Source organism: Triturus cristatus, chromosome 6 (assembly GCF_964204655.1).
Source record: "Triturus cristatus chromosome 6, aTriCri1.1, whole genome shotgun sequence".
Classification (NCBI taxonomy): Eukaryota; Metazoa; Chordata; class Amphibia; order Caudata; family Salamandridae; genus Triturus; species Triturus cristatus.
Window position 1 is genome coordinate 585,107,735 of NC_140589.1, and position 14,247 is coordinate 585,121,981.

General features: G+C 43.9%; 1 protein-coding gene across 3 annotated transcripts in view; it reads right to left on the reverse strand.

Annotated features, from left to right (window-relative positions):
- PGM3 (phosphoglucomutase 3) overlaps nucleotides 1–14,247 on the reverse strand; it is a 271,507-nt gene that overhangs the window by 237,229 nt on the left and 20,031 nt on the right. For all 3 annotated transcript variants that reach the window (XM_085611024.1, XM_085611025.1, XM_085611026.1), the window contains exon 2: nucleotides 10,773–10,978. In XM_085611024.1, the coding sequence (XP_085467150.1) occupies nucleotides 10,773–10,978 (206 nt within the window). The remainder of the gene's footprint in view (nucleotides 1–10,772; nucleotides 10,979–14,247) is intronic.

Consider the following 14,247-nt stretch of genomic DNA (forward strand, 5'->3'; position numbering starts at 1 on the left):
AGCAGATATTACCGATCAGTACAACCATACAACATCTCAGACCCATGCTGGTACAATTGCCAATGTATATGTATTTGTTACATGTATTTCACCATCAAAAAACAGAATTATTTTGAAACCAATGTATTTTTTCCATGTCTATGGACACAAGCATCACGAGATTACAGAGTGCTCTTGAATTATAAAAGCCTAATGTTTCAGCAGTTACTTCATGTGATCAAGGCCATCTGGTGGCCGAAACGCGTAATGGCGTGCTGTGTGGGTGCTGATTAACATTAAATACCTGTGAAGCACGAGTTGGTGTCCGTGTGCTTCTTCCTCGCCGGTTGGAGGTGGGAGACAGCTGTTTGGATTTATATATATATTCACTGAAAACCATAGGTTTCAGGGGCGTTGTAGTTAGCTGGACTCTTCACCCGTACAAAACCATTGAAATTCCCCTGCTATAGTTAGTTCAGCTAACTATAACTTGCGCGCCCGCAATGCACTGCTGATGACGTCACATATTACATCACTCATGACATGGTCAGTGACATCACTCATGACATCTCAAATGACATCACTGATGACATCATCCAGTGAATGTGTGTTTTTCTGAAAATTACATATGTTTTATATATGTATATCTCAAGGTCGATGGAAGAATAAATGGGTATATAAGTGTCTAAATGGATGATTTGTTTTTGAAAAATTGATTGTATAACTGACTGATTAAGTGTATCTTAGTGAATACATGGCTTAGTGAGTAATGTTTAAATATGTAAATATAAGTATCAGTCTCTAACTTAGTGTATAAGTGGCTGCATGGGTTGGGGAGTAGCTACATGAGTGTCTATATAGGTTATTAGTTGGTTTTTTGAGTATCAGTACGAGTGTCTGAGTGTCTGTATGGTTCGGTGGGGGGTATTATGTAGTGCATAGGTGCATGAATGAGTGACTGACTGTTTGTATGTGTTGAAGACAGCATGTGTGCAGGACTGTATGGGTGGATGAGTGTGTGCATGGGTGTGTTAGTGAGTAAATGACTGTCTCAATAGTGTCTTTATGAGTAACTACATATGTTTTAAACTAGTATATGTGACTATTGGTGTATAGAAGTGAGTATATGTGAGAGTGAGAGATTGAAAGAGTTCCTGTATGAACAAGTATGTGTTTCTATAAGTGATTGTTTAAAAGACTAAGTATGTGTAAGTTTCTGTAGAAGTAAGTGTGGTGGTGTGTGTATAACTATATGCAAGTAAATGGAGGTTTGATTCTTTATTAGCATGAGTGACTGTGTGTGAGTAACTCTATGGATGAGTGGCGTTTTATAACAGGATGTATAGGTGTATGAGTACATATGATGAGTGAGTACATGTATGAGTGACTGTATGGGACTGTTGGTGAATGAGTGGATGTGTATGAGGATCTTAGAATTACTGAATAGGTTGTTGTAACTGATATTGGTATGTCCATTGTTTTGAAAATGTTAGTTTCTATTTTTGAATGTGTGTATCAAAGGTTATATTAGGGGGAGAGGAGGTCTGCCACTCTATCACAAGGATGATGTCATCAGTGATTTCATGAGTGATGTCACTGACCATGTCATGAGTGATGTAATATGTGCCGTCATCAGCAATGCATTGCGGGCGCGCGAGTTATAGTTAGCAGAACTAACTATAACGGGGGAATTTCAATGGTTTTGTATGAGTGAAAAGTCCAGCTAACTATAACGCCCCTGAAACCTATGGTTTTTTCAGTGAATTTCTAAGGTTTTTTTAAATGCTAATTCCTAACTATAACGTGCCTGAAACCTATGGTTTTTTCAGTGAATTTCAAGGGTTTTTTAAATGCTAATTTCTAACTATGCCTACAGAGATAGGACATGTGAAGAAAGAAGAAAAAACGCACAGAAAGAAAAAAAAGAAATGCAGAAAGAAGCAACAGAAGTCCTCAAAGACGAAGAAAAGTGCAGGAAGAAGGATAACGTGCAGAAAGAACAAACAGAAGAGCAGAAAGAAGCCTTGTTGCAAAATCATCCTGTACCCTCAACTTTTTCAGACGGATACTGGTGGTAACTGAGTCTGACTAACCAGTCCTAGAGCCAGTGCTATGTTAAAAGACACTCAGAATACAGTGAAAACACCTGCATACACTAGGGAACACTATTCGTTGGGGTCTCCCTGTGATCAGCATGACCTGCTCTGTAAGCCCTTAGTATATAATAGGGCAGGGGATTAAAACTACCTCTTAAAATGCGCCACAGGGCTTGTTTGCACACGTTAACTCAGGCCCTGTCCCCTTACTTCCCCACTGTGTAAACACGCCCTTTGGCTGTTTTTAGTTGGGAGATTAAGTTCATTTGAATCCAGAGGGCCCCTAGGGTCCAACTAGCCCACTAGGAACCTCCAGTAAGCGCCACAGAGCTGCGTTGCAGAGAGGTTTAAAAAGTGGCACAGCCTGGACCACCTCTCTGCAATGCAGAGCAGTGGCGCTTACTGGAAGCACCTGGTGGGCTAGTTGGTCCCCACGGACCCTCAGGATTGAAAGGGAATTATTTCCCCAACTTAAAACGCGCCAGAGGGCGTGTTTGCACACGTCACCTCAGGCCCCGCCCCCTCCCTTCACCACTGTGTAAACGCGCCCTGTGGCCGTTCTAAGTTGAGAGATTAAGTCCTCTTGAATCCTAAGGGTCCCTAGGGTCAAACTAGCCCATTAGGTACCTCCAGTAAGCGCCACAGAGCTGCGTTGCATAGAGGTGTATAAAGGGGCGTGGCCTCAGAACACCTGTCTGCAACGCAGCTCCCTGGCGCTTACTGGAGATACCTGTTGGGCTAGTTGGTCCTCAGGGACCCTCAGTATTGAAGGGGAATTAATTCCCCAACTTACAACTGGCCAGGGGGCACGTTTGCAGAGTGCTGCAAGGAGGGGGCGTGGCCTCCGGCGCGATGCCGGTCTTTTATTTATTTAATTTTTTTTAAGAAGGAGGGCTGTGTGGCCCCCCTTTTTTCTAATTTACTGGCCCTGGGGACACCATCCCTCAGGGCCTGCACCCTAATTTTTTTTGTTGAAAAAAATTAATTTGGCCCTCCCAAGGCCTTAATCGGCCCCGGGGACCCCAACCCCCGGGTCATGGCCTTTTTTTTTTTTTTTTTTTTTTTATTCTTTAGGAGGGGTTGCCCCCCTCCTTAGGCCACTTATGGCCCCGGGGACCCCATCCCCGGCCTTTGTTTTTTATTATTTTAAAAAAATATATATTTATAGAAAAACCTAGGACATGCTGGACAAACCATATGTACCTTTCACCATGACGATTTGCGTGATATTCATTAAAAGGCAACTATGCATAGAATGAATCCACATGGAATGTATTTACACCGCTAGTGAAGCTCTGACATGTCTGACGCCCTACCGTGCCTAATCCCGGCGCCCCCGCCCGTGGGTACTCTCCAAGTAGACACCCTTGTCGTTTATTTATACAAACATGGGTGGCTATTGACGGGCACATTTAATATACACGCACACCAAGCCATTCAAAGGGGATTCGACAAAAATTCGACCAACCTATGCAAGAAACCCCCCTTACTGTTAATAAAACACACATCCACCGCCGGATGTGTAATACTTTTTATTTTACTCTCTGGAAAGGAGACGAACCTCACTTGAGAGTCACAGCGTGCTCCTGGCTGAGCCCAATGCTGTGTTACACCCACCAGTGCCCGCCGAGTGCCTCACACCTCTGTGTTGTATTCCACCAGCTAGTGCGTATGCTATGACACTCTCTAGCCCATGTGCACTGTAACACCACCCCGTGAATATGTCATGCCACACTTGCCTTCGCACAGGTTATATTGCCCCATCTAACGTGCCTTCCTCGATGCCCATGTTATAACGCACAGCGCTATGCCATACATATTACAATCTGGGATCCATATCTTTGTCACAGTGCATATGCAACGTTACACTCCCCAGCACATATTTTATATTACAACTTTAGAGACTAGTTAGGTTACACAACACTGCCCTGTGCATATTACACTCCAAGGCGCATATCGCATAGCACGCGCTAGTGCCTGTGCTATCTCGCGCTCTCCAATGAATCAGTCATTGCGCACATTGTATTGCATATTATATTTCACGCCCCGGTTCATCTTATATCACACTTTTTGGTGCATAGTTTATACCATATACTATATCTAGATTTCATTTTCAATCGTGCTCTCAGGACTATGTTCTATATAACACTGCGTCCACCTACCCTTTTCACGGGCATTACATTTTGCGATGGGGGGGTGGAGGGTCAAGGGGTGTTTCTGCCAAGTGAGCCCGGAGTCACAGTCACAAACGTCGTCTTCTTCCTGAATAAAAGTGAGATTATTCTGCATACTTCTTCATATTTTAAGTAGTTTGCACAGACACACATTTTAAAGACAATAAAGTTCCTAATACCCACCTTCTCTGAACAGTTAGCTTGCTGCCCCATCCACCTTCTCCCTATCCTCTGTTGTCTGAATCCATGGACTAGCCTCCTCCCTGCCAGCCATGCATGGTCTGATGTGCTGCCACTGCCCTCTATTTAGCATGATGTACCAGTCCACTCCTCCTGCCCTCCATTGCCCAATTTTATGGCCCATCATTGACCTCCTGCTTAGCCTCTGTGCTTAGCTTGCTGCCCCTATTCTCCTTCCCCCTGCCCTCCGATGTCTTTGTGCATGCCCCTGCTCCATCCTTTTTGACCACCATGCTCCATGGACCTGCCACTCCTATCTACTCTGAGTGTTCTGTTGAGCTGCCACTCCCCTCCCACCTGCCTAGCATTGTCAGATGACTAACCTGTCCCTGCCACCTCCACCCTGCCTGTCCACATGCCATGCCCCTATCCCCTTCCTCCTGTCCTCCATGGTCCATTTTACTGCCACACCCTTCTGCCCTCCCTGGTCTGTTGTGCTGCAACTGCTCCTCCTGCCTGCCCCGCGCGGTCTGTTGTGAGGCCCCTTCCCCTGAACTCTCTGGTCTGTGCCCAGGTCCTGACCCTCCCTTCTATCCTCCATGGTCCTTTGTGCATGCCCCTGCACCCTCCTTCTTGCCCATCATAGCCATTGTGCTGCCACTAACCCTCCCGCTTGCCATGCATGGTCTTCTGTGCTGCCATGGCCCCTCCCACCTTCCCTGTGTTGTCAGCTAGCTGTCCCTGACCCCCTCCCACCTTCCCTCCATGGTCTGTGTGTATGCCATCATAGTCTCATTGTTGCTCTCCATGGTGTGTCTTGTTTCTAGTGCCCATCCTGCCTGATCTCCATGGTCATCTTGCTGCTCCTGCCCTGCCCCATTGCCCCCAGCCCTCTGTTTCCATGTGCAGACCCCTATTCCCTCCCTCCTGGCTTGTCTGTTCCATTGCAATGCCCCTGATCTGTCCCTCCTGCCCTTTATGGTCTGTTATGCTGCAGTTTTCTCTCCTGTCTGTCCATTATGGTCAGCTAGCTACCATTGCCTCTTTCCCCTCTGTTCTCTGTTGTCCATGTGCATGGTCCTGTCCCCTCCCTATTGCTTTCTATGGATTGTTGTGCTGCACTCCCGTCCCGCATGTGCTGTGTGGTGTATTGTGCGGCTGCAAACCCTGATGCCTGCCCTGTAGGGTCAGTTTGGTGCACCTCTCCATGTCCCTCCTGTCCTCTGTTATCCGAGTCCATGTCCCTACCCCAATTCCTCCTGCCTACCATGATCCAATGTACCATACTTGCGAACATTTTGAACTTGGTAAGAGGGAGATTTTGAAAAAAAACTGGGGTATTGATTTTCCTCTTTGAGTTACATTGAAAAAGAGGAGATTGTAGATAGGAGACAGATCAAATAAAGCCCATTTGAGCTTAAAAACATTGGACGTTTCCTGGCTGAAACGGGTCTGTTGGCATGTATGGTTGTACTACCACTGCCTCTTCCTTCTGCCCACAATGGTCTATTATATTGCCACAGCCTCTCTTGCCAGTCCTGTATTGTTGGTTTGTTGCCCCTGCCCCCCTTTCCACTGCCATCCATAGTCTGTTGTGCTGCCACTGCCCTTCCTGCCTGACCAGTGTGGTCAAATTGTTGCCCCTGCACTCTCCTACCTGCCTTCAATTTTCAGAGTCCGTGCCCCTGGCCTCTGCCTCTCAACAGTATCCCAATGAACAATTAGATTGCTAACATTCTATATTTATTGCAAAAGTGTGGAACGCCTGACGTCATCTTGATGTAATCAAAACTGTAATACCTAGAGTATTTCCTTTAGAAATTACATATATGAGAGGGTCTCATTTGCATCCAAATTATGGTTAGCGCTCTAAAAAACTAAAATGAGGACATATTTTCTGAGTTTTCAAATAGCGACAAAGAACTTTTAAATTATTTGTAATCTTTATGTTTTTTTATCCAGTTGACCACTTGATTAAATGTTGCACCTAGGGGAGAGGATGTGGTGTTACTTCCAGAGCTGCAGACTTTGCAACTGGGGAACCAGGTTGGAGTTTCTGCTTCAGCTCAACATTCTGTGATTCTGGTCAAATCACTTAATCTCCCCATGTCTACAACCAAAATGAATTTGATCTTGTGTGATGTAACCAATGCTCATGTAAAGCATTCCAATACCTGACAAGTCTGCACTATATAAAACTGCAAATACACAAAAATAAGTGTTTTGCACACTTCTGTCATTGGGCTACATCTGGGTGATATTTGTGCTGCATTTGGGCTCTTTTGTCTCTGGTGGCTATCTTGGGAGATTTATTTGTTATGAAGTTTCCTAATTTCCTCATTTACTGCAGTCTCCTCAGTAGGAAATGCTTTCAGTTTTTTACTTTGATTCCATCAAGAAGGTATTCAGATATGTCACACATTTGCCATAAATTCTGAATGTTAGTACTCTAGTTGCTCATTAGATCACTGCTCACCAGGGAAGTCTGCTGCTGGTATTCAAAGTGCATGTTTCAGTCTGCATGTCAGAATTTTTTTATGAAATAGAAGAGGATTTGAGAAGTCAAAATGTGCCCTAATTTTTCTTTCTGCAGCACTAATCATACTTTCTATGGCAAAATGAACCCCCTCATTTGGTTTCTTTTTAAATTAAATGTTTTAAGAGTTACCACTTTATTCCAACCAAGATGGCTTCAGGTGTGCCATACGTTTGTCATAAGTAGGACTGTTAGCGCTCTAGTTGTTCTTTAGAACACTCTGGGAAGCTGCAGTAGAACACAAAGGAATCAACTGACAGTCTCTGCCCTTGTTGGATGTACATGTTTTACTGAGAATGTCAGACTTCATTCTAACATGACTGAGAAAGATAATGTGAATTTACAGAAAATATGCTCTCAGTTTAGCTTATAGATCACCTTCCAACCCTCTGTGGGAAAAAGCATGAGAAGATAGTTTTCTCTCAAACATGATTCATTGTATCACAGCAGAAGGCTTTTTCACATGGTAAAATCACCTTAGAACACACCACAATTCCTAAAATGAGTATGGTACCATCAACACATGATTTATAATGTAACTAAAGTCTTAAAACCTTCTATTAACTGAAAGCTTTTTAATGAGGTGCTATCATGTATATTGGTCCCAAGATGGCTGCCAACACTTCTTGGATGAAGTGCTGACAGCCAATCAGATCTCACGATGAGATGTGCGGTTAGGCTCTGCCCACATATATATGTGATTTTACTTTTGATTTTCTCAGGAACTACTGAACGGATATACACCATTTAAGCAAAAGGCACGAGTCTGAACTAAGGACTACCTCTTTGCCAAATTTGGTGTAATTCCGTTCAGCACTTCGGGCTGTAGCTGCGTCAACAGGTCCTATGGGAAAATGCATGGGGATAATGCGTTTTGGGACCCCCCTTTTTTCTCGGTCCACAGGCCGCCGTCTTTTAATGGTGTTTGACATACTTTATGACAAACATATTTTCCAAATCAGCTGCTCATACATGCACACGCATATGCAGGCGGTCTCCTTCTCAATGTTTTTTGGGCATATTTTATTATTCTTCATAGTTCCAACATGGCTGATGCATTACTTCCACACGTCGACCATACATACAATATGCTAAAACATTACTAGATGGCTCTCTTTGCAACTTGAACAAGCATTTGCAATGCAATCGGTCTCGCCTTTGGGACCTTTTATGTATTTAGCTATGCAGCACATTAGCCTGGGTGCTGACACATCAACTGTTCTTTAACATGGAGGGAAAGTAAGCACTAAACTGTGTGACTCGCCAGGTATGGGAACACATGGGGAGAAATATTGCCTTTCTGCGGGAAATGGTACAGTCCAAATCTCTGTTTGTAATATAAAATCAGGGCCTTCGATGGTCATATCACTGAAAATAAAAGATTTGAAAAAAATATTATTGTCTACAGGTGCTCGTGGAAGACAATTTCTATGGACTGGAATCTAGAGAATGCTAAAGTGATTCTGGTATTTTACTGACCAATGCTGGTCGTTTTCTATCAAGAAAGTTCAGTAGAGGCAGTTGTCAGAAAAAGGAAAAAAAAAATAAAGTCCCTTAGCAGAAAGCAATTCTGGTATTTTAATGACCTCTGCTGGTTGTTTTCTATCAAGACAGTTAATAAGAGGCAGTTGAACAGAAAAAAGTCCCAAAGCGGAAGCAGACAAGTCCGAGGGCTGATCTCCAGAGCCCACAAAGTACATACACATAAGTATATAATAAGTATATACTAAAGTATATACAAGAGGTCTCGAATGCTCGACCTAAAAATGATTTTTGGCATACTTCTGCTTTTCTTTACTAAAGTATGGGAAAACAAACACTGGCAAACCAAAAGCTCAGTGCCCAGAAATTAAAGACCAATAAATACCTACAGGCTTTGCCAATGCTCATTATCATGGAATGCAATGGTGCATACACCTTTTCATTACTCATTAAAGCAGTACCGATTTCTATCCATTACTGTTTTAACACACATTCTGTACAAACAATTGAGTAGAACACAGAATGCCCCTTTTATTCCAGAGAAAAGCGGTGCAAAGTTCATTCTTCCGGGAAACAACCTTTACATTGCGGATCTTACACCGCGATGTAATCCCAACGCGGTCGTTACAAAGACCGCGTTGTTACCACGCAGTGCCATTACTACGCAAGTCATTACATCGACTTGCAGTAGATGGCGCTATAAAATAAGCAATAGTATAGTTTACTATTCCAACACCTTCCCTACTGTTGCGTAGGTTGGATTTGGAATAGTAAATTATAAATTTTTTATGTTATGGTGCCATCTACTGCAAGTCAATGTAATGACTTGCGTGGTAATGGCGTTACGTGGTAACAATGCGGTCGTTGTAACAACCACGTTGTGTTAATACCACGTAGAAAAAGCATGCGTTGTAAAGTGCTATATTCAACATTCTGCACAAACAATTGAGTAGAACACAGAATGCCCCTTTCATTACTGAGAAAAGTGGTGCACAGTTCATTCTTCCATATAATAAATGTTTCCATTGATGCAATAAACAGTTCACTCTCCATTCTGTTCACTCTCCATTCTGTTAGACGGACAGTGCTCATTTCATGAAATTACTCAAACAATAAACACTGAAAAAGAAAAAAAAAAAAAAAACAGAAAATGGCACATGCCTTTCTTTCATTCATTCACTAAAACCTTGAAGACTTGTTTTATTCCTGAATACGGATACAGAACTGGAGAGATAAAGGGAATATAGCCTGGCCATGTCCTCCATAGCATAAAAAAAACACACTGAAAATGTCCAGGCCAGTAGAAGATTTTGGTTGACCTATAGAAAAGGCAAAAGATTTGGGAAAAAGGATAATTCCTGGGTATACCCCAAGATATTTCAAACTTTCATCAGGATCCCTGCTAAGTATTTACTTATTTAACGCCGCCCAACAATGGCAGAATCCGCCATGGTGGTATCGACCTACCAAGGTGTGAAAAATTGCCTATGATGAAGCATGCCATGATAAGTTGTGGGTGAGGCGATTTTTCCAGAAAAAATGTGAATTCCTGCAGGGTAACCAAAATCTTCTGGTGACCTGGGCATTTTCAGTGTTCTTATTTTATTCCTGAATAAAACAACAAAGGTTTCCCACAACACAATCTTTTCTAAGTTTACATAGAGGTATTCCTTTGCAACCTAGAATCAACATGCTAAAAAGAGTCTCTAATTGGCATGAATCTTGTTTTAAATCACATCTGTTATGTTGTACTTATCAACCCACCCTAACTGGCCCAGAGATGGTAAATACAAAATTAGCACTAATGATGGATAAAGGAAAGACCCCTAGGGTGCATCGAGTGGCCCAGATTTTACGCCTCGAGCAACCCAAGTTGGATGTCTCACACACAAAAGCACACAATGAGAAAAAGAGGTGTGCAGAAGGGCCTACCAGATGGGAAAATGGGTGTGAGAGGGCTGAGAATATCTACCTGTAAAAAGCTATAGTGCACAACTCCTCTTTAGTAACTGGTTTAGTCATGGTAATAAGGCATGCGAATACATGTAGACATAGTGGCTCTATAAAAGAAGGGGTACAGCCTTAAAGCCTCCAATATAGTTAAATCTACCAAGTTTAATGGCCATTCACCCTCTAGATGAGAATAAAGGTCCTATATCTCATGCTTTGTTAACCCGTCCCCACCTAAAACTCATTAGATCTCAAGACTCTATTCATCTCCACTAGTTATGGTAGTAAAGTATACGAGTCTCCTAAAACAGTAAATAGCAAACAGTTGCAAATCCCCACAATTAAACATGTGTCAGACCTAAAAGTAGCACTTACCTCTGGATTGTGAGACGCCGTTACCATTACTCCAATTGCATATTTCTGCTGTTTTGATCGCAGGACAGCCAACAGACCCATGCGGTACATGACATGGTCAAGGTATTCTGCCTTTGTTCGAAAGCCAGCTGTCCCATACTGAAGCAGCAGCCCTGCAGGCTTAGAGTGCCGCAATGATAGTCGTTTAGCAGATTCAAAATCCATTTCTAGGAAGAAAAGTTACAGTCCATAAACTGATAACTTGAAACTCATGATAAACATCAAGCTACATTCCTTTGTAAAAATGGACAATGATTAACATTTATGAAAAGATGGCTTTATTTGGCTGCTGCCGAAGCATAATCATTCAGAAAAAATAGCAAATATGCAACATATATTATTAATGATACCTGCAATGTTTCAGAAATAAACTGTTGATTCTTTCTGTTATGTTTAACAAATACACAATTCAGCAACGAAGACCTAATTCAATTTGCATTTTTTCTTTTAACCCTTAGTAAACATTGTTCTTTAAGCCACCTGGAAGTCCCTAGTCAAAATATTTAGACTAAGGAAGCAATATAACTTATGTATCTTGTGGATGCACAGGAAAGATGGCACAGGCCAGCAGAGGCGATAGTCTCCCAACGCCACCATTAATCGTAAAACAAAGGACGCACATCCTCCTCGGTGATGAACATGGGGGGCAGCTGCACTGAGGGCCTGCCAAAGCAGCTCTGCGGCAGATGAGATAGCCATTCAGGTGCGCAGTGGGACCTCGGGCCACCACCCCTCAACAAAATGGCAGCCGTGAGGACAGCAGGACACTGAAACAGTATGCAGTCCCTATCCTGATGGGCAGAAGGCGTGAGGACGGCAGAACAGGCCTAAGTGTCACAGTGGGGGCTCAGAAATCTTGCAGGAGTAAGGAACAGAGACAACAGTGACAACTTATCTGGAGCCAGGAGCAAGTGTGAAGGGTTCAGGAGAAAGTAAGCAAGGCTAGTACCCTCAGGCCATAACCCCCACTCACCAACCTGCTGGCCAACTGAAGTGATCAGAGGCTGAACGAGTGATTGACTGGGTACCCGTACACTTGAATTATAGCCACTAGCAAGGGGGGGGGGAACAGGGGGGTGAGGAGATAGCACCACAAAACCACCAGTGGCAAAGTCTCCTATGATGGTCCAAGAGAAAGAAGGCAAAATGGAGCCGTCACAAAAGTTGAGAATGTACTCTTTCAAGGGAGGAGGTGTGGGATGACAAAAGCCAGCTCATCCTGACCAACAAAACAAGGCCACAGAGGTGGGCAAGATCGAGCAGAGCATAAGCCATCCCTGAGGAAGTGCTGCAAGCAGTTAAAGGATCCAAAAATGTCCTAGAGCAGAAGATTGATACGATAGCAGTGGCCATCACCATATTATGAGTGAACTTTCAGAAAATCTCTGTGCAGGTGACAACAGAAGAGTACACTGGAGCTGAAGATCCAAGTCAACTAGCTAAGAAAAGCGACCCAACATCTACAGGCTAGGGATGAAAAGTTGAGGGGAGGTCCAGGCGCAGCATTAACAGTCTTGTGGGAATCCCTAAAAGAAGGCAGAGACCATTGAGGGAACGGTGCGTTGAAATTCACATGAAAAACCTGGTGAATCCAGAATACCGCTCCTTCTGCTTTACAATTAAACAGGCCCGCCCTGTACAAAGGTTGCTGCCAAAGCCAGGAGCGAGACCCAGGCCCACAGTTGCCCAATATCTTAACCTTAGAGACTACAACATGATCCTCAAGGAGGGCCAACAAAGCAAACCCATCCAGTTCAAAAACAAAACCATCATGATATTCCCAGACTACACCCAGGATGTGAAAGCAAAACGGCAGTTCATTGATAAAGCAAAAGCAGAGCTATATCAAACAATATATGATGCACTTTCCAGCTAAGCTACGAGTTTCTGGCAGACGAGAAATCCCGGCTCTTTAGGATACCTGGAAAAGGCTAGAGGGTTGGGGGGGGGGGGGGTGGAAACAAGAAACAGCCTGCAACACAATAAGGTGACCAGGCGGGATGCAATAGACTGCGGGAGAGAAGTACTGCCAGCACTAAAGGACTCAGACGCACCATTAACGGAGGCTGGAGGGGGGCGGAGGCTGGAGGACCTTGCACACCACACCTGGGAGGGGAGTATTCTCCTACAGCCACACAAAGAGATGAGAAGGCAATGAACATTTCTGATATAGACATATAAAGCTTTGAAGTTTATCATGGGGGGGCAGGTATTATGGAATGGAGTAGTTTTCAACTCACAGCAGGATGGGATGAGTAGGGCAAAGCTGGGTAGAAAATATGACAGATCTAGGTTCCAATGAACGAATGGCACAACCTTGACATCAGAGGAAAATACACACACTAAAAACAATGCCCATACCACTGGGGTCATATGCCATAAGGCTAGGCCAACAGTCCATAACCTTTTAACTTCTGTAGATCCCAGTGAATTATTACTGGAATGCAGGACCCTCACAGAGTCATTATTAGTAGCCAGGGACCCCAGACCTAAACAATTTCTATGATTTGAACCTCAAAATAGACAAAAGTACAAAAAACAAGTATACACAAAACAAATGCTCAGATATTGAAATATTCTATTAATTCACAATGTTAGATTTGGGGGTCTCTAGTTGACAGAGGTAGGTACCTTTGACAAATAGGGACCCTTGTGTCTAGTCAGGGTAAGGGGGTACACTCCTAAAATAACCTTTGCTCACCCCCTTGGTAGCTTGGCACGAGCAGACAGGCTTATCTCAGAGGCAGTGTGTAAAGCATTTGTGAACACATACAGTAACCAAGTGACAACACTACAGATGAACACCACACAAGTTTTATATCAAAAATAAGTATTCTTTATATAGACTTATCACAAGACCACAAATGACAAAAATCCACAATACTGTACTAAAAATGGTAGAATTAGCTTAGTTCTCTTTAGATGTTAAAATGCAACACTGAGTTCAATGTACCTTAAGATGCGTAACGCAATACAACGAAGTGTTGCAGGGAAGATGATGCGTCGGTTCCTTACACGCAAGAACGGTGATGCGTCGGGTCCCTACTGCTGCGTAGGGGATGCGTCGGTTCTTCTCTGCGAGGGGAGGTGATGCATCGCTTTCTTACTGCGTTTCTGTGGCAATGCGGCACGCAACGCCGTGATGCGATGAAGATCCGGTGCATTGAAACAAAGATGGCGTCTTTTCTTGATGCGACACGATGCGCACCGCGACATGTACTGCGACACGCTTCCCGGTGATGCGGTGGCGTCTGATGCAACGTCGATCCTCTTCTCCGGCGATGTGAGACGCTTTGGCAACAATGCGAGCCGCGACAGGCCCTGCGACACGCTTGTGAGGCGCTTCGGGGACCCTGCGATGACTCAACGGTTCTTCTGGGCCGCGACAGGCCCTGCGACACGCTTCCCGGTGATGCGGCGGCGGCTGATGCGACGT